The sequence below is a fragment of the Puntigrus tetrazona genome, chromosome 15 (genome assembly GCF_018831695.1).
Source record: "Puntigrus tetrazona isolate hp1 chromosome 15, ASM1883169v1, whole genome shotgun sequence".
NCBI lineage: Eukaryota > Metazoa > Chordata > Actinopteri > Cypriniformes > Cyprinidae > Puntigrus > Puntigrus tetrazona.
The window spans coordinates 21,520,244-21,542,044 of record NC_056713.1 but is presented as its reverse complement, the minus strand read 5'-3'; the positions used below and the strand labels follow the sequence as shown (position 1 = coordinate 21,542,044).

The 21,801-nt window shown below is 37.9% G+C and overlaps 1 protein-coding gene across 2 annotated transcripts in view; it reads right to left on the bottom strand.

The window, feature by feature from the left end:
- fat3a (FAT atypical cadherin 3a) overlaps window positions 1-21,801 on the bottom strand; it is a 134,458-nt gene that overhangs the window by 12,496 nt on the left and 100,161 nt on the right. For both annotated transcript variants that reach the window (XM_043259418.1, XM_043259419.1), the window contains exons 13-27: window positions 20,123-20,319; window positions 18,437-18,590; window positions 18,119-18,352; window positions 17,214-17,603; window positions 16,054-16,268; window positions 15,833-15,970; window positions 14,328-14,471; window positions 14,047-14,244; window positions 13,105-13,329; window positions 11,679-12,255; window positions 10,549-10,683; window positions 10,296-10,453; window positions 8,322-8,790; window positions 4,463-4,616; window positions 1,558-2,231 (exon numbers count right to left, since the gene is read on the bottom strand). In XM_043259418.1, the coding sequence (XP_043115353.1) occupies window positions 1,558-2,231; window positions 4,463-4,616; window positions 8,322-8,790; window positions 10,296-10,453; window positions 10,549-10,683; window positions 11,679-12,255; window positions 13,105-13,329; window positions 14,047-14,244; window positions 14,328-14,471; window positions 15,833-15,970; window positions 16,054-16,268; window positions 17,214-17,603; window positions 18,119-18,352; window positions 18,437-18,590; window positions 20,123-20,319 (4,062 nt within the window). The remainder of the gene's footprint in view (window positions 1-1,557; window positions 2,232-4,462; window positions 4,617-8,321; window positions 8,791-10,295; window positions 10,454-10,548; window positions 10,684-11,678; window positions 12,256-13,104; window positions 13,330-14,046; window positions 14,245-14,327; window positions 14,472-15,832; window positions 15,971-16,053; window positions 16,269-17,213; window positions 17,604-18,118; window positions 18,353-18,436; window positions 18,591-20,122; window positions 20,320-21,801) is intronic.

The window sequence follows — 21,801 nt, the reverse complement described above, 5'->3', positions numbered from 1 at the left end:
TGCTGGTGTTGGCGTAGAGTTCATTAAGAGTCTGAATATCAAAATGCGCATGCCAAAAAGCCTCAGGGGGTTACCGAGATACTAGCTTGTGTGTGTGTGTGTGTGTGTGTGAGAAAAGACAGATCTCGGCCAATCTCTGAGCTGCGCGAGGTTAAATGCAGTTAAACGCGACGTTTAAATAAAACATGTTAAGGGAAAGATGGATTTCACAGTTGGCGGGCATGAACTGATCAAAGCCATCTGATAAATTCACACTGGCAAACACGTAAACATGCATAAACATATGCGCTCAAACGCAACAGAGTATGCGAGCGATGCGGAGAGGAGTTGCATGATTTCGCCCCGGAGCGAGAAACGTTTTATTTTTTTAATGAGAGGGTCAGCGTTTTCTCGCCGAGATCGCTCCCATAGCTCCCATCACAACCACAATACAACTTCAACAACCGCAATTGTTGTCAGCAATAATTCACGATCATTTTGAAATAAACTATTAATAGTGTTAAAAAAAAAAAAAAAAAAATTCGGGAAATATTCATTTGGAAATATTATGTCTATTAAAAATTGATGATGGGTGAATAAGTAACTTGATATAATAATAATAATAATGATTCGTTGAATATTCTTAATTCGGGGTTCTTTTTTTTTCGTTATATATGCAAAATGCATGCAAAATTATTATTTGCGCAAGCATATACATTCAGCTATTGGACAGCTAACAGGAAAAGCATTACTGGAAAATAAATGTATTAAATATACAAAATGTTTAATGAAATTAAATTAGCAATTAAAAAAATAATAATTCTAAAGTTTTTTATTCATTTGGGGTTCTTGAATATACACACACATATATATATATATATATATATATATATATATATATATATATATATATATATATTTGTACTATTTATATTTAATTTAATATTATATTCTATTTAATACTATTTATATTGCAATCATATATTACGTTCATATTACATTGGTAAATATATTTTATTTTTAAGAAAATAACAACAGAATTTGGGTAATATTACTAGAAATAAAATGAATAAATTGTAACAAATGGTAAGTGAAAATTAATGAAGTGATGTTGATTATTGGATGCGATGATGTTATAATGTTTAATATAATGTTTATGTGCTATTAATATTACATTAATATAATATATTAAAATTTTACTTATAAATGCGTGGAGCAGGTAACTGCAGTGTAAAAAAAAAAAAAAAAAAAAAAAAAAAAAAGAAGAACACTTACCTTACTAGCTTTATCAGATTTTTGAGTTCTCTCAACTTTTTGTTTTTAAGTTCTCTCAACTTATATTAAGTTCATTCAACAAAAATCACAAATCTGCTGAAGCTGGTTGCCGTACACTTTTAAGCTTTCCCAGCTTTTCCCACAGTGTGGAATTTCTGGTACGGACTGAAATCGGCGCAAGATATAAGTTGTGCTCTAGCTACAAAAGTAGAGGATTCGGAGCGGAGTGTTAGGTTATTGCAATCCGCTCACATACTCTGATATGGACAAACACAACACAGATAGTACAGATTTCTCTCTCACCCTCGTCTTCCCAGGGACTCTTCCTTAGGGAATCACAGTCAGACCGGCACGGAGAAACGGGCGGCAAATTGGGGGCCACGCTGCACACGACCACGCCCCTCCGATTGGTCCCGCCCAGAATCCGCGGCGACTCCGACGGATGAAACGTGCTCATTTCCGTCAGCTCCGGGCCTCGGCCGTCCCCGTGACGTTTCTCCAGTGTCCCCCGAGGGTCTCCGGGAAAACACGGCGTGTACGCCATCGGCCGGACGGGAACCTGAGGCGGACCGGATAGACTTCCTTCCGTGTACAAGCTGATTGGCTCTCCGATGGCGCAGCGCAGCGGCGGATAGTGCCCTCCGTTGGCTTTGTGCAGGAGGGCGGCCGTAGCCGGATCCTGAACCATGGACAGGTTATTCCGCGAGTAGCTCTTCTGGAAGACCTTCTTCCGAAAAGCGATGAATAGGAGGATGAGTGTGAGGATGAGGAAGAGAACGACGGCGATTCCGATGAGCTCCTCCTTCCCGACGTAGGCGTGGCCCGCCTGCATATCGGGGACCAGCACGGGACGAACGGAGCAAGCGCTGCCCACGAAACCCGGCGTGCAGTTACAGTAGAACGAGCCGAAAGTGTTGACGCACACGCCGCCGTTCTCGCACAGCTCGCGTTCACACTCGTTCACGTCCTCTTCACAGCTGCAGAGGAGAAATAAATAAACACTCGCTGCTTACTGCGGCCCACCGGCTTTTACTGCATCACTCTAGTGTCCTTGGCCTGCTGTAAAATTTATTGCGACTCGGCAGAAATACATCAGTCTATAAAGAACCTGACATTGTGTCTGAAAGCGGCATGATGGGATACGTTTACTGCCTCCGTCCGTCCACAGAGAAAGCGCAAACGATTGGAGACGCTTCACGATAACGGCCAATCAGAAGATTTTTTATGAGAAATTTGGAGCTGGGAGAAAAAAAAGAATTAAAAAAAGCGTGCAAACTCCGACAGCTGGTTAGGACGAAGAAAAAAAAAGAAACGACTTTTGTTTTCAGCTGTTTTTGGAAGCTAATCACCATGTTTCAAAGAGCCGTTAAAGACAATGTGAAATCGAATTTGACCTTGTTTACTTCCATAATAAATATCGCTGGGCTTTTTCATAAAATTTTAATCAAAATGCAACTTTCACTGCTGTATAAACAAGTTTAGAGACAGCCAAGGCCACACAGGGAAGAAAAAAAAAATTGTACAACAAAAGTCAAATAATTGTGTGCATAAAATATTTATATTTATTTTATATTTATACGCGATTAAATTATATATTAAATTCTGTGTGTGCATGTATTAAGTGCTGTCAAATGATTCATTGTGATTAATCACATGCAAAATAAAAAAAAGGTTTAAAAAATATATGTATGTGTATATTTATCACTTATATGTAAATGCACACACATACAGTATATATTTAGAAAAAGAAAATTATACATTTCTCTCTATTTATATAGCACTTTGGCATTATATTTATTATTTTTATTTTTTTTATTGTTTTATTTTTATACGTTGTTTCCACTTTAAAGTTTTTATGAAATATTGTCATTATTAGTTTTATTTATGTCTATATAGTTAAGTTGAATAAACACATCATAAACAAATGTTCATTTCATATTGTCTTCAAAGTACCCATTTACTTTCTCCCAGGCGTGACTAAAGATGCATGAAAGGCTGTGTTTAAATCGTTCTGATGTCTGTGTGAAGTTGCCTCAATAGTGCTAAATGACCAAATAAAATTGTCTGTGGTCTGTAATGAACTACATTAGCATAAACCAAGACAGACTGCAGCGGTATAATCTCTTCCATGCAGAGAGAGGCTTGAAACCATCTTTAAAAAAGACTAATGCTGCTCTAATGTGGACAGATTGATGCCACCATCTTGTGGCCACGGATAGTGCTACAGTTCCCTTCAGTCAAGATAACTGAAAAACGCATTACACCGACTGCAAAAATGTACACGGAGGACATGTAAGTATGAATATGTATGCAAACATGGCATGCAAGTCAGTGCTAAGCCTGTGCCAGTTTTTCATGGTATGCTGCCAACACAAACAGACTCGTGTACATCTTTTAGAAAAGAACAGACGCTGGTTATTAAATTCTGTTGGCAGCTCTTAACTTTGGAAAGTTTAAGTTTATCTGTCTAATTGACTATGTTTGTCAAACACACACTCACACAGTTTACAACTACACAAAAAAAGCTTGTTGACTAACCTATACCTGTGTGTGTGTGTGTGTGTGTGTGTGTAGAGAGAGAATACTGACCTATTATGAAATATTAAAATAATACAGTAATATAGAATACCATAAAATACTCTTATTTCATAATATTACAAATAATAATTACAAAAATAATAAAATGATTTAAAATGTACATATACATTTTTTTACATTTTAAAAATGTTTTTTTACAATTTTACAATATATTACAATTACAATTATATTTAATATTTGACACATATTTTACATTTAAATATTACATCTATCTGTCTGACATTAAAATTATTTTTACTATATTATTATTATTACTATAGCAACAGAATAATTTTACATTTATGCTATTTTTTGAATATACATATATATCTACAACCATTATTTTGCTAATATAAAATTTATATATATATATATATATATATATATATATATATATATATATATATATATATATATATATATATATATATATATATATGCATAATATCTCTATATATACATCTTTAATATAAATGCTTCAACTATATTTCAGTTATAATTATATGTTTGTTTTTTACACAAACCATTTAGTACAGTATTAAAGAAGTTCTACGGAAAAATCACGAGGGATGTTTTGGGATCAAAAACGGAAGAACTGAAAGCAAAGCAGCTGAAAGGCGGGTAAACTGACGTTATGCCGGTGTATCCTCTCTTGCAGCTGCAGACGAAGGCGTTCCCGATGGGTTTACAGACGCCGCCGTTCAGACACGGGTTCGGCATGCAGACGCTGATCTCGGTCTCACATCGCCCTCCGGTGTACAGAGAGCTGCAACTGCAGGAATAACCTGAGAGAGAGAGAGAGAGAGAGAGAGAGAGAGAGAGAGAGAGAGAGAGAGAGAGAGAGAGAGAGAGAGAGAGAGAGAGAGAGAGAGAGAGAGAGAGAGAGAGAGAGAGAGAGAGAGAGAGAGAGAGAGAGAGAGAGAGAGAGAGAGAGAGAGAGAGAGAGAGAGAGAGAGAGAGAGAGAGAGAGAGAGAGAGAGAGAGAGAGAGAGAGAGAGAGAGAGAGAGAGAGAGAGAGAGAGAGAGAGAGAGAGAGAGAGAGAGAGAGAGAGAGAGAGAGAGAGAGAGAGAGAGAGAGAGAGAGAGAGAGAGAGAGAGAGAGAGAGAGAGAGAGAGAGAGAGAGAGAGAGAGAGAGAGAGAGAGAGAGAGAGAGAGAGAGAGAGAGAGAGAGAGAGAGAGAGAGAGAGAGAGAGAGAGAGAGAGAGAGAGAGAGAGAGAGAGAGAGAGAGAGAGAGAGAGAGAGAGAGAGAGAGAGAGAGAGAGAGAGAGAGAGAGAGAGAGAGAGAGAGAGAGAGAGAGAGAGAGAGAGAGAGAGAGAGAGAGAGAGAGAGAGAGAGAGAGAGAGAGAGAGAGAGAGAGAGAGAGAGAGAGAGAGAGAGAGAGAGAGAGAGAGAGAGAGAGAGAGAGAGAGAGAGAGAGAGAGAGAGACAGAGAGAGAGAGAGAGAGAGAGAGAGAGAGAGAGAGAGAGAGAGAGAGAGAGAGAGAGAGAGAGACAGAGAGAGAGAGAGAGAGAGAGAGAGAGAGAGAGAGAGAGAGAGAGAGAGAGAGAGAGAGAGAGAGAGAGAGAGAGAGAGAGAGAGAGAGAGAGAGAGAGAGAGAGAGAGAGAGAGAGAGAGAGAGAGAGAGAGAGAGAGAGAGAGAGAGAGAGAGAGAGAGAGAGAGAGAGAGAGAGAGAGACAGAGAGAGAGAGAGAGAGAGAGAGAGAGAGAGAGAGAGAGAGAGAGAGAGAGAGAGAGAGAGAGAGAGAGAGAGAGAGAGAGAGAGAGAGAGAGAGAGAGAGAGACAGAGAGAGAGAGAGAGAGAGAGAGAGAGAGAGACAGAGAGAGAGAGAGAGAGAGAGAGAGAGAGAGGAGGCTGTTTGTTCATGAATTGCAAAACAATCGTGCAGGCACACGCTCGCGCGCCGGTGGGAAATCGCGTGGAAAATGTCAGTGAGTAAACAGTGCGCTGGTTTTATCAGGTCTCCCCACAAAAACAAACAAACAAACAAACAAACAGACCCCGCGAGCGCACGTCTGCCAGACACTCCCGCACAAACGACCTTTACAAAGAGAGTACGGCAACACCGCAACTCCCACAACACACTCCTCCATTCATCAGAGCCGGCGAGACTGAGACAGAGCACCAGATTAGATTAAAATAGATGGAGGAAAACAGAAAAGAGGTCGAGATGAGAGGAGACGGGACTACAGAAGAAACTACAAGAAGAGACGAAACAAGAGAAATGACAAGATGCTGATAACAGAGGAGAGGAGAAGAAAACGAGACGAGGGGACCGCAGGAGAAATAGACTGAGATGAGACAAACTGATTCTCAAGAAGAAGGTGGTGAGCAAAAAAAGAAGAAGATAAAGAGATGAGAACAGTAGAGATGAGATGAAGATGTATGAAATGAGAATAATAGATAAGAACAACTGAGAAGAGAAAATAATCAACGAGAGACGAGAAGAGAAAACACAAAGTGAGACCGAAAAGCCAAAATTATAGAAGGGAGAGAAAGAAAAACGACAAGAGATGAGAACTGATTAAATGAAATGAGACTTTAATAGATGAGAAGAGACAAAGAGGGAAGAGATGAGAAACGAGTCGAGAATAAAAGCAATACAAGAAAAAGAAAGACGAGATTAAGAGAGAGTAGGTGGGATGGGACGAATAAAAAAATGATAATATTATAAATTTAGAAGACATATTTTAAAAATACTAAATATATTTACAAGTGCATATTCTCTCATAAATCTTATATGTGAATCTACGGTATATTTTATTCATAAATATACTTTAAAATAAAAAATATGTATTTTTTGTATGCAAACCATATATCAAAAAACCTCATTTAGATGTGAAAACAATACAAGAGTAAAGACGAGATTAGGAGAGAGGAAGTGAGACGAACAAACTCAATGAGAAGATGATAGAATGGGAAAGACGTTTAACAGAGACATAAAAGTGAGATGAGAAGAGAAAAGACGGGACGCTTGAAGATATAGATATAGATAGAGACAAGAAGAGAAGAGAGGAGACTTGAAGTCATCGACGAGAAGAGATAAAGACAAAGGAGGAGATGAGACTAGAAAGGACATGAGATGAGAAGATACGAGACTTGAGGAGATCGTGATGAACGAGAAGAGACAAAGACAAGAGAAGAGAGGACGTAGGAGAAGAACAGAAGAGACAGGAGGAAAACTACAAGATGGGAAGAGACAGCGTGATGTGAAAATACACGCAGAAGAGATGAGACGAGAAAAGAGAAAGAGAAACATGAGACGAGATGGGATTTTGAGACGAGAAGAGACTAAAAAGGACATGAGAAGAGACGAGACTTGAGGAGAAAGTAATGGCGTGAGAAGAGTTTTCCTTGCTTCATGTTCGAAAAAGAGAAGAGGAGCGTCGAAAAGAGGTGACGCAAGAAACGCGAGAAAAAGGACAGAAGATGAGATGATACGAGAGCATGCGGAAAACAGGCGCTGATTTAATCGTCGTAATTGGCCATTTGGTCTCCATCAGACTCAGTAGATGTGAATTAGAGCTTCGCTCGGCAGACAGAGGCTGAGCTGATTTGACTTAAGCCAAAAACTGAGCAAAGCTTATTAACCAGAGTAATTACATCACACAAGCAGATTAACTGCAGAGTAATTGAAGCAACCAGGAGGATTAATTATAACATTAAGATGAATCATGGCACAATCCTAAAAACAGACATTTCTGGCAAGTTAAGCAGGGTTTGGAGAAACACACACACACACACACACATGTGTTGGTGTTTGTGGTTTACGGGGACTATCCATAGGCCTAATGTTTTTTATACTGCACAAACTGTATGTGCTATTAATCATTTTCACGTGACGGACAAAACGAAGCTTTGCTCCACCGACCGACGGTTATTTTTATGCAGTCTGCATTAAGTAGTAATGTAGCAAAGCTCAAATATCAAAAGGTGAAATTCAGTAAACAGGCGAGAATAGAAACGAAGTGGTTTCCCATAGAAAACAGTTATGAGGAAACATCAAGCCGATTGCCTTCACATTCGGCCTCATCTGCTTCCCCATATAAACTACGCATCAATAAATAGAGATTTTAATATTCCGGTTTTAAATGTATTAAGTGTTTCTACTACGTTTTGCCGTGCTGTTTGCTTCACAGGATGACAAATTGCCAAAACTTGAATTTTGTTCAACACTGTACTGTTTTGAGAGGTGATCTAAATATTTGCGGCGTTGAACCAGACTAAAACTTGACAGCTTGCGCAGCAGTATTATGGATGTTTTTCCCTCCAGGTCACGTGACCGAAAACTATGAATTACCCCAGACCGACTCTACACCTAACTCTACTCCTTGCAGGAAACTCTGTGTGAACGTTGTTTTAAAAAAAAAACACCATTTAGCATGTTTTCTACGTTTTGAATTGGCGGTGTGCTCATAAACCACCTTTAAATCGTACTACCCCTGTCATACTATGTCATTAAATACATTTTTTTGGGGCGAAACTTACCTCCGGACGGCAGGCTGACGCAGGTGGCGCCGTTGAGGCAGGGCTGAGCGGCGCAGGCGTCCGGATAGAGAACGCATCCCAGCTTGAGATCGGTCAGCCCCACCACCTCGGCGTACGGGCTGCGTTTGTTCTGCAGCGGGAGCTCGTTGTCGTTCAGAACCACCGAGTCTAAACAGCCCTGAAAGCCGTTGGTGACCCGCGGACCCTTTCTTTCCGTCAAGCTACGGGCGTCCGGGGGCGACACCTGCGCTCCGAAATAAATGGACAGATCTGCTCCCAGGGGACGGTATTTGGTCGTGGCCAGGCGCCGCTCCACGTACATGTCGTCCAGAGAGAGGCTGCTGTAGTTTCCTCGCAGCTCCAGGACCACGTGATGCCAGTTCCCGTCGTTTACCGGGCGGCCGGAGATCCCGATGCTCCTGGGACTGTTGCCGCAATCCAACTGGAACCACAGCTTTCCCTCTTCAATCTGTCAATCAAACGCAGACACGGTCTGTATCGAAAGATCGCGTTGGGAAATAATGGAACGCGAAACACAAACAAGCAAACAGATAATGTGACTAGTGTAAAGCAATTACCTGAAACAGATATTTTCAATTTTTGGTGTCATTCGGATTTTTACTAGGGCTGAACAGGATTAGATTTCTGCAACATTTTGTCCCCCCTGTGATTTAATTTTTATTTTTTTGTATAGTTTATCAACACAATTTGCATGTGTATATTACTCTGATTGTAAAATAAAATAAAACAATTTAGAATTTAATTCATTATTTTATATATATTTTATATATATATATATATATATATATATATATATATATATATATATATATATATATATATATATATGGAAAATAGAGGAAACTCTCTAAATGAATTACTCTTCTGTGTCGGTTCTTTTAATGAAGAGTTCAAATACTAAAAGGTATAGTTCACCCAAAAATGAAAATCCTGTCATCACTTACTCACCTTCAAGTAGTTCTACATCTGTATGAACTTCTTTGTTCTGCCGAACACAAAGGAAGATATTTTGAAGAAAGTTTGCAACCAGACTGTTTTGGGTCACAATTGACTTCTATGATATTATTTGTTTCCCTGCTATGGAAGTCTGGATACAAACTTACTTTGTGTTCGGCAGAACAAAGAAATTCATACAGATTTGGAACTACTCAAGGGTGAATAAACGATGACAGAATGTCCAATTTTGAGTGAACTATACCTTTAAATTTAAAGAACGTGTAAGTAAATATAAATGTAAGACTCTGTAAACAAAACATGATAAAATACCTAAATGAATCTGAATTATTATTAAATAAAGAGTTTGTGAATCAGAATAGAATCAAATTAGGAAAATTTTACCACTAAATAATACTAAAAATAAATAAATAAAATAAATAAATAAATTATATATATGTATATATATATATATATATATATATATATATATATATATATATATATATATATATATATATATATATTATATTACTGCGTAAGGATGCATTTAATTGAAGAGACAGTAAAGACAGGAACACTTTTTACTTCAAATAAATGTTGTTCTTTTGAACTTTCTATCTAAAGAATCCTGAAAACTGTTTTCAACACTGATAAATATACAAATTTCTTGAGTTTATTAGTTTTCAAATTAGTTTATTAGAATAATTTCTGAAGGATTACGTGATACTGAAGACTAGAATAATGATGCTGAAAATTCTGCTTTGATCACAGGAATAAATGACATTTTAAAATATATTAAAACAAAAAAACGTCTAATAATGTTTCAAATTATTGCTGTTTTACTATATTTTAGGTCAAGTAAATGCAGCAGAAAAGACTTAAAGAGATTTAAGACAATTTTGGGCTGGTAGTGTTCACACCACCCGGATTTTTTTCTTTAAAGATTTCATAATGTCTTTTCACTTCCTTTCCATGTTAAGCGGTCATCAGAACAAACTATCTAAGCGTGTGTTTTACCTTCAGCACGCTGCACGGATCTGTGCGTGTGTACATAATGATTCCCTTGCTCTGCAGCGTTCTGATGCGAAGCGCTAACTTCATCTCTCCGCTCCTCTCTCCGTCCGTCACTCTGTACTTGATGTAACTGTTACCAGAGAAGCTCAGAGAGGTGTGTCCTGAACAACAAACCAACAGTCACCGGAAAGGAAACGGCTCATGTTTTGAGGAGCAGCCACATGCTACGTGGCTTTCACACGGGGCTATATGTTACCTGCGCACTCTCCCAGTTTGCCCGGGGGACACTGGCACGCATACGGCCCTCTGCTGCTGTCCGTTCCCACACACTGCATGTCGCCGGGACATCTCATATCCGCGCACACCTCCGACGCAGCGGAACAACTCCCGTCTGACAGAAAGAGAGGGAGAAATCACTTACATACAGTTACATACTGACCACAAATCCTACTTTAAATGAAGTGTTTCTGTTCCTGCTGTTTTTGGGCGCAAGGACGTGGTTCAAGAGTGTCATTTTTTAAGTGTGTGTTTAATAGGCGGCTTATGTGAGGGCTTTTCGCGCCACACTTAACCTTGGGTTAACGTCTTTTAAAGATGGGGTTTTAACCTTGCGTTCACGAAAGTTTTGATTAGGTTAGAGAATCAACACAGGGTTTTTTTTTCCCTTTTGCACAAAAACTGTTTATACATTTATATGAAGAAATCGAGATTCATTAAATTTCTAATCAAAAAATTATACTACAGATCGTGCTGCTAAAATAGCATATATTAAATTAAATAAAATAGCCTTGGAATCATAAATTGTATATTTAAATTATCAACAGTATAATAACAGTAAAATGTCTTAATACATACATTTATGTTTTATTAATGTTTTACATTTATGTTGTGTATTAATTAAGAACAAATATCGAATGAGATTTAATATTGTTAAACTCAAATATGTAAACATGAATGTTCATCAAAATTCCGAGAATGCCGCAGGATGACTTAAAAGTATTTGAATAAATCAATTATCATGAATATATTAAAATAACCTTAAAATTTAAAATTAAATCAAGACGTAAACAGAAATATTTTACAATGCAGTTTCAATAAAAAAAGCTATTAAAATAAATAAATTCTAAAAAAAAAAATTAATGAAATCTATAAATAAATTCTATTATTTAATGGTTTACATAATCAAACAGCGCCATGTAATTGATGAAGAAATAAAAATATGTAGATAACTGTAAGTTAAATATGTAAAAATATGTATTTTTTGGTCGTACAGAAGAAATAGCTAATGTTGCATGGATGTTGTGCTCCTCATTTTGGCTTTTGAATGAAAAATGTTGAGAACTCCTGGTTTACAACGATAAGGGGTCAATGCACAGACACACTCACCGCTGCAAACGCATCGGGTGTTCCTGTGGAACTTGGGAGACACGAAGCTGGTTTTGGTGGAGCTGTATGTGAGCAGGCTGTGTGAGTCCAGCATGATGGTTTGTTCACACTGAGCCTCCCTGCAGTCCAGACCCGAGCAGTTCTTATCCAGCACCGCCGAGACCCTCAGGACCTGGTCCAGCTGGCGGCGCGCCGAGCTCAGCTTCTGCGTCACCAGCGCGGCCTTGTAGAACCCGCTGCCTTCCGCCGTCTCCACCGAAACCAGCAGGTCCAGCTGCCCCGTGGACTCCACCGGCTGCACACTGAGCACGTGCAGAGCGTCGGCCCGCGCCGTCGCCATCACGCTGGACAGGACGCGTCTGACCGAGGGCAGGTACCGGGAGACGAAGTCGTGAGGGGAGACGCGGTCGAAGCGGATGGTCACGGCGTCGTGGAGCATCTCGACCGAAGCCTGCTCTACATGAACGCTCACGGGGACATTCACGGTGAAGCGGCCGTCTGTGACTGTAGCGTTGAGGCTGTAGCGGCCCGCGTCCAGCCCGCTCAGAGCGATGATGCGGCCGTCTCGAGGACTCACCTGAGAGAGAAAAAGATAGACACAATCAGACATATAATAAAATTCGCATTATGAACTCAAAGAGTCTGTTTAACTCAAGGGTAATGCTTTTTTGAACATGTATGAACAGTTTTGTGTTTTTTTTATTACCCTATATGACAAAATAAAATTAATTAAATAAGCATTTAAATAAACAGAATGTCATTTATTATCATGTATTGTTCATTTTTGTAATATATATATATATATATATATATATATATATATATATATATATATATATATACACACATATTCTAAAAAAATAAATTATATATATATATATATATATATATATATATATATATATATATACATATATATATATATACACACATATACATACACATGTTACACACAAAAACATCAACACCAAAAAGATTTAAATTAGAGAAAATTGCATATGCATCGATTACTATTATATTAAAGTTATGGTAGTTTTGATTTTTAATTATTTTTATTTTGCATAAGACCCATTTTAGAGTTTTAATGACTTCACTATCATTCAAAAATGTAAAACAAAATAATAATAATAAAAAAAGAGTAGCCATTCAAGATTAAATTAAATTAAATTCTACTTTAGACAAAGTTAATGATATTTCTTTGAATCTCAAACTGCCTCAAAGTAAATAATTGCATTATTTGTAAATAATAACATTAACTAATTATAATTAAAATAATAACTTAATGATGGATACTGAATAGTAAATATTGAAGGGGTTTAGCTGACTTCAGTTTGGACTCTGAAACTAAAACATGAGAAAAACTGATAATATTAATGTGATGTACGCGTAATGGAAACACAAAGCAAAGGATGCCACCCTCACAGACCTTGAACAGACTGCTCTGCTGGTGTGTGTGTCCGTAGGTGAGTATATCAAAGGCATCCTGGTCTGTGGCGTGGATCTGACCGATCACGCCTCCAGGAAACTCGTCCTCCATGGTTACGATGTGCACGTGTAAAGGTGACGCCACTGGCTTGTGAACGCTCTCCTCTATCACACGAACCAACACGGTCGCCGTCGACGACAGCGGCGGCCTGCCCGAATCACTGGCCTATGGGGTGTAACAACAGACAGCGACTGACTGAATTAAGTGTCAATAGAATCATAGAATAATCATTACATTTTTGTGTGATTTTAATAAAATTTATTTGTTTCTCCTAGTTACACCTTGTCTTTTTTTAATACTGACCATCAGAAGCATTCTTGATTAGCAAATCAGCCTATTAGAATGATTTCTTAAGGATCATGTGACACTAAAGACGGGGGTAATTATGTTAAAAATCCATAAATAAATAGGAATAAATAAAACATGTTATAGAAAATAGTTAATTGAATTTTTTTTTTTTAAAGATAGCATTTTTGATCAGATAAATGCAACCATGGTGTGCATAACTTTCAAACATAAAAAATCCTAAACGTTAGATTTTGTTATTGTATAATTAATTGTATGTGTGTGTTCTGTGCATATATATACAGTATATATATATATATACACACACACATAGAGTATTATGAAAATATTGGCATGTATTTGCTTTGTTTATATTAATAAAATATATAATACACAAATATATTTAATACATAAGCATAAAATATTTTTCTGAAATATATGTGTATTTACATAGACATAATAAACATACACAGCACACATACATTATGTACATTTTTATTTTGGATGTGATTAATATTAAATATTAATATTCGTCAGCACTAGCATAAACACAATTTTATTCACTTTTACATTTGTTGGTCCAGGATCCCTCTTTACCTGTACGTGAATCATATACTCTGTGCCCTCCGACCTACGAAACACCTTATTGGACGTCAGCAGCCCCTCTCTATCCAGTTTAAACCACGCCCCCTCATTTCCTGACAGGATGTGAAAATGAAAAGGTGGGCCATTGTGGCTGGCGTCTTTATCGATGACGGACAGTTGTAGGACGCTTGTTCCCAAAGGCTTGTTCTCCTGTTGACGGATAAAGCACACATTCAAACTCTGAAAGGACTCGAACGTGATTGGCCGATTTAGCCGTCACTCGTCAAGCGCACCTGTATAACCGCAGTGTGATTGGCCGGGGTGAAGGTGGGCGGGTTGTCGTTGACGTCGGAGATGTCGATGTTGACCTGAACAGTGGAGGACATCGCAGGGGTCCCGCTGTCAAGAGCTCTGATGGACAACGAGTAACCAGCCACCTACAGATACAGAGAGAGAGAGAGAGAGAGGTTTAAAACGTACAGAATAAGAGATGAAAAGAAAGTACAAAGTGAATAGATGATCTCTATATTCTCTTTCACTCTGGCTGTGTCATAAATAGTTCATGACAGGCTGACGGATGATCTGAAGCTCCATATATACAGACACACAATGTCTCTTTGCTGTCGGTTTTTTTCATGCTGTTGTTTTTTTTGTGGCGTTTTATTCACATTTTAAACTCCACTTATAATGTTAAGCACTATTCAGAAGGGATTGGTTTTCTAAATGAACGATCGCCGAAGCTTAGTTACAATTAATGGACTTTATAGAGGATTTACACAGAAAGTTTAAAGAGTACGTCCACATCATTCATCAAAGTCTTGTTTCAAAAGAGCCTGGAAATGATCTGACCCCTTTTAACCATTTATAATTGAACAGACTCAGTAAGCCGAAGACAACAATGACTTCATTAAGTTAATTGACTCGGGAGTGAAAAAGAGAGTCCTGCACGTAAAAGAAACTTTAGCACCATCTAGTGGTCGCTGTTATATAAGATCATGCAAAACCAGCCAAACTGGTGAAAATCTTCTTCGTGCATTTCAAAGATAAACAGCTTTTGCTTTCAGTAATTTAGTTTTTCGTTTAGCAAGGACACATTGAACTGATCGAAATTGCCGGTCAAGACATTTAGAATGCTGCAAACAATGTCAAATAAGTGCTTTTTTATAATCTTGGTACTCACAAAAACAGAAAAAAAACGGATTCAAAAATGGCATAAGATTTCATTTAGAATTAAATAAAATATATTAATAAAATATATTAAAATACAAAAGTGTTATTCTAAGTTGTAATAACATTTTATTGCTGTTAACTACATTTTTTCTTAAAAGAGATCAAAAGTTTTATAAAGGACTTGAATATTATTAATACCAGACTTTTGAGTGAACTTTTCAAAAAAAAAAAAAAAATCACATTACCATTTTTAAACTCACTTTATCAGTGATCAAAGCATATGTTTTACTAGTTCAAACTAGTATTTCACAATCTCCAAGGTTTTTTATTTATAATAGTAATATAATTGCAATAGTTTCACAGGTGTAATGCTATTATTTTAATCTCATACACGCTCTTAATCTTATATATGAAATGAAACTCTATGACACTGTATCAGTTATTAAAGGCTTTCCCGTATGGATGTCTGCCATGAGGGATTTGATTTATTCTCCTCTTCATCTGGTCCCTGATCAGTGTCATTTAAAATAAAATCTTTGTAGGGATTTTGTCCTATTTAATGCCTTCCTGTCTCTGTCACTCAGTTGTCATGGTAACGGTCGCCGTGGCGACGTCCCACGTTCCTCACCGTTTCTCGATCCAGCTGCTTGTTGACTTTGATCTGGCCCGTGATTGGCTCGATAAAGAACTGGTTCTCTCGGTCGCCGCTGACGATGGAATACAGGATGTCGCCATTTGCTTGGCTGTCGACGTCTTCCGCGGTCACCTGGGCAACCACGACAAATGTAGAAATCACAACACGGCTCTCAAAGACACGAAAATTAGACGTATGTGGATAAGACCGGTTACCTTGACAACGGTGTCCCCGATGTTGGCGTCCTCGCTGATGGACACGCTGTAGGCGTCGCGGCTGAACATGGGGGCGTTGTCATTGACGTCTGTCAGGTTGATGTTCACCATGGTAACAGCACTAAGGGGCGGAGTCCCACCATCAGTTGCTTCCACTGTAAGGAAATAATCCCTACAGGACTCGAAGTCCAGTGGTCGCGATACAGAGATAGCACCTGTGTAAATATAAAATATAAATATTTTTCAAATAACAATACATTTTATACTCATGCCCAGTTTATAATAGGCATCTTCAACATTTCATTTGATAATATTTGGTCATTGTACAAACTTTTGATCATTTTTAGCAGTCATAAATCCATTCAGATATATTCCATCTTTATATATTTTAAAGAGTAACAATTTCGATGGTCCACTTTAGACATTGTACTATCAGTAAGTAACTACATGTCAACTAACAGTCAGAGTATTAGTAAATTTCAATAATTTTTCCCATTTATTCATAAACAGATCTCCTGTTCCTGTGTTGAGAGAAATTGGGAGGGAAAAGCAAAAGTACTCTCAGCCTAATTTTATTTTTGGTGTGAAAGGGTCTTTACAGTTGGCAGAAATATTACATCTGGTCACTTTGTTATTAAAAAACAAACAGATGAGCCTAGAACAGGTGACAAAAGTAACACACATATAATATTGCAATATTGTAATAGATTACTTTTAAAATGACCTTTCCCCAATACTAGAAGCACGTTCAAATGTCATGCCAGATATTTCTTGCCATTTATTTGATACGTTTTGGCCGTCATGGTGCACACTTCATATTTGGAACTTTAAAGTATCATAGGAACATTAAAATGTTTAAATTATTATTTATTTGTTGTTTTAAGCCATAACCTGTGCATTCAGCTGATTACACTAAATGTAATCAATTTTGGGCATTAGAAGCATGTATGAAGTTTTTGTGCTCAAAAATTTGGGACCTTGGTAGACATATTGGTAGGCAATTATACGCCCCGTCTGATTTAATCATTTCAGGCAGTCATATGCGCATTAAAATGTTTTATACATATTTTAAAACATATTTTCCAAACGTTTTATATTTATAATCAAATGTAAAACATCTTTGCATAGTGTAAATAACAATCTCATGTAATGCATCTCACCTGTGTTGATGTTAATGGTGAAATGGCCCTGTTGGTTTCCGGATCGGATGTTGTAGTAAATATCAGCGTTGGTGCCGATATCTTTACTCGCAGCGTAAACCTGCACCACTTCCGTACCCACTGCCACATCTTCAGGAAGCGTGGCCAGATAGTCCCTCCTCTCAAACACGGGCGGATTGTCATTAATGTCCAGGACCGTGATCGTTATGTTGGCAAGAGAAGAGAGGCGAACGGGAACGCCTTGATCTGAAGCGCGGACTGTTATATGGTATGAGGACTGAACCTCGCGATCCAGCAAACGCTCCAAAACAACGATCCCAGACGACTTATCAATGGAGAAGAACCCATCGGCCGAATCAACAAGAGAATAGACCACTTTGCGATTAACACCTGCAAAATAAAACGCACGCAAAACCCATTCAGTTTTAACTGCATACGGGTAGCTGACTTATCAATGTGTATTGAAGATAAACCTCTCTAAAAATGAAGATACGGTAACACTTTATTTTACGGTAACACCTATTATTACTCGCATATTACTAGTATATTAGCCATTTAGTCATGCTAATTAAGCACGTATTAATGGCTTATTCCACAACCAATACTTAAACTACCTTACTAAGTATTAATAAGCAGCTAATTTATTGAGGATAAAGTCGTAGTGAATAGTTAACAAGTGTAACCTATTCTAAAGCATTACTGATGATACTTTCTTACTGATTTATTTTTTCTCATTTTTGCTATATCAAACCACAGGAAACCGTCCAATATTTATTTGTCAACTACCCACAAAACAGTTAATATACAGTAAGCTAGTTAACTTTCTTTTACCATTAACTATTAAGTATAATCGCAAATTTTCAATCTGTCAAAGCTCGAACGCATTAAAAATGACATGCTCGTACCCAGATCGGGGTCTATGGCTTGTATTCGGGTCAGCAGGGCTTTAGTGGCGGTGTTCTCGTAGACGCTAGTGGTGTAATGGGGCACGCTAAACATCGGCGGACTGTCATTGACGTCCAAGAGAAGCACCACAACCTCAGCCTCACACCACAAACCGCCACCGTCCGTCGCGCGGGCAACCAGAGAGTACTGAGCGATCTTTTCACGATCTAGCGCCGCGGCTGTCTTTAGCTCGCCTACACAACAACAAAAAAAAAAGAGACTTATAAGCAAACAGCAACATTATAGACAAGACGTTTCTTCAAGCCGGACTCACAAACCTGTGTGTGGGTGTATGATGAAGTCTTCTGCACCAGAACCGAACAGGGAGAACTGGATCTGAGCGTTTGCGCCCGCGTCAGCATCTGTGGCTTTCACCCGGAGGATTTGCTTATTTACGGCGATGTCTTCAGACACGGACACAGAGTACACGGCCTGCAGACACAAACACACTCGTTATAGAGCTCAGATCAGCTCCAGGCTTCAAATTCAGGTTGGCTTGTGCTGTTAAGAGTCAAGAGCTCTTCTTTGCTCGTGGTTTCATTGCCAAAAATGGAAAGCGAAATTAATTGTTTTTTCAACAGAGGTCTGTAGGACTAATTATTACTTAATGAACTATGAACTTTGAAGGAGCATTTGAATAATTGATCTGAACATTTCTGACCATCCTTGATGAAATGGCACTGGTTTTAATGAAACTGTAATGGACCCTGTGGGTCTCTATTAGTAACTGGTCACTTATAATTGGTGGCTTGTTAAAAACCAACAAATCCTAATGGAATATGTCCCAATATACACTTTTGCGATGGTTCTATTGTTTTTTGTTGTTGTCTTTTTTAATAGCAGGGATTGTGGATACTTTTACTAAACATTTAATTCAGTATTTTTGGATTATTACAGGCACATATGAATGATCTATATTGATCGACTTAGGCAAAATACTATTATATGCACATAATCTGAAATTATTTACATTTTGAATATCAAATATAGTACTTTTGGGCCATTATAGACATGCAAAAATTTGTGGTCATTGTAGGCACATTCACAATATTTTTTGTTTATCATAGACATATTTATACTCCTGATTCAAATGTTTCTGCCCATCATAGACACATTCAAGAATTTCTGCCAATTCCAACAGCATTCAAATGTTTATTTCAATAATCATATTGAACACCTGGTTTGAAAATTTCTGGCAATCACAGGTGCATCAACACTCCAACATTCAATTCAATCTTTTTTTTGTCCATTACAGGCATGTACGAACATCTGATTTAACATTTTGGGCCAGCATGGGTGCATTCAGACATTTCTTTGGCAATCGTGAGCACATCTGAGCATCTCATTCGAACATTCGAATGTTTTTGGCCACCGTAGGCACAGTCAAAGTCTTAATGCAATCGTATTTGGCCATTACAGGCATATCTGAAAGTTTGAATTGAATGTTTTGGCTGCAATAGTTGCATTTCAAGCCTTGAGTTAAAAGTTTTTGGCCACATCTGAATGTTGGTTTTGGAATCAACATGTTGCAATGCAAACACTTTCGGACATTTTAATTAAAATGCAACCATGATCCAAAAAACTCAAAACATTTAATTCATGTATATACATTTTATGTTTCATTTATCCAAAAATAGCACATTTCTAATGCTCAAAATCCTAAATAGATAGCTCACTAAGTTTTGAGGCTCCCTGCTAAACAGACTGGCCTGATTTTCATCTTGACCTTATTTCAACAAGGTCATGTTTTATGCTCATAGATAATTTCCCCTGCACTTTTTGGCTGCAGAAAGTGGACTCACTGGCTCCAAAAATATTCCTGGCTTTGGCTTGTAATCATTCATGTTTACCATGTAGATTTGAAACTGTCAAGTAGCTGCGCTAATTAGATTTTTACCCAACTGAAAAAACAACTCTGATGACTTCTACATGTTTTCCTGAACTAACTTTTGGGTTTTACTCACTGGGTCGCAGACGGGGCTGTTGTCGTTGGTGTCGATGACCATGACCTCTACGGTTGCCGTGGAAACATGGAGTCCGTCTGTCGCCGTGACATTGATGAGGTACCGTTCTTGCTCCTCGCGGTCTAATGTTCGTTTAACGTACAGTTTCCACTCTCCCTGAACCAACCCGAGAGCAAACACCCCGCCTCTGTTGCCACCTACACACACACACACACACACACAAGAGATTATACCGGACAGTTACTTTCTCAATAGTCTGTGACAATTTAAGTAGCAATAAAATCCAATACTGATTGCAACACAACACACGCTCACTTCCAGGATTATCTGCAGTTTTAATAACCTCCATTAGTCCTCTCGATGATGGCACACTCATTAGTATGAACTATAATAATCAGTTCTTTATATTCACGTTTAAATTATCAACACTGCCATCAATTAGGTCCTCATAACAGCCTTCCTGATTTATCGCAGGGTTGGCAGTTGTACCTGGCTCATTAGGAAAGGTCATCTTTTAAACCTCAAGCAGACAGAGGTGGAAAGAGAGAAAAAAATGAGGACGAGAGACTGAGCGAGAGTTAAATGGAAACGACTCTATAATCAAAGCAGCCGCGTTGACAAGCATCCAATTACTGTACACTCATAGCACAAACACACGCTGCCTTATTCATCTAATAAAGAGTGTAATTTAACTCAGCTGGGGGCTGATAACAGAGAACAGCTTCTATCAGAGACGCGTCAACAAAGGCCTGGACGCCTTCCGACTCCATTTCTCTCAGCCCACGCTCTTTCTCATCGGGTTGATGGAGCGTTCTGTGTGCTTTTTCTGCGCTTCATAGCGATAGCTTGTACACTTACATTTACTTTTCTTGCACACAAAATGGCCTCGATGTATTTGGGCTCTTAAAAACTGACCCTACTTGTCTGAATCCATTGTATACATACATGCTGTACTTATGAACTATTTATTTAAAAAATGCATCGCTGTTTCTAAAAATTAAGAAGCACACCCATTTTCCACGTAATAATTGCAAATGTTTCTTGAGAAGCAAATCTGCATATTAGACTTCTGAAGGATCGTGTGATATTAAATGATGCTGAAAATTCAACTTTGTCATAACTAATTAAATATTTTAAAATATAATCATATAGAAAAACGTTCTTTTACCTTGCTATAATATTTTGCAATATTACTATTTTAACTGTATTTATGGTTAAATCAATGCAACCAGTAAACAAAGAGATTTTAAGAAACCCATAAAATTGGAATTTATGGAGTCAAAATCGAATTGCATGATGACACATTAAAATACAAAAATACGACATGCATATAATAATATACAGCTTACAGAAAAAAAATATTAGAATTTTATTTTAATTTTTATATTTGGTTCAGTACTTCATCAAACACAGACCTATCCACATGCATAAAGCATCTCTCTCAAAGATCATATTTCATTCTTCTGCCAACCAATTAAACTCAACTGATGTGTTTCCAGCCATTTCCAGTCAGTTCTGGTCGATTAGCGTTTCTGCAGTGACCTTTCACCTTTACGAGGCAGCAACACGAAGAGCTATTTAACGGCTGTTAAATCGTAGCTGTTACGGCAGGGATATTCAACGATATGTTGTTAAGCTGAGATATACAGCGTGCTGGTCTAACGCGGTTTAAGATATCC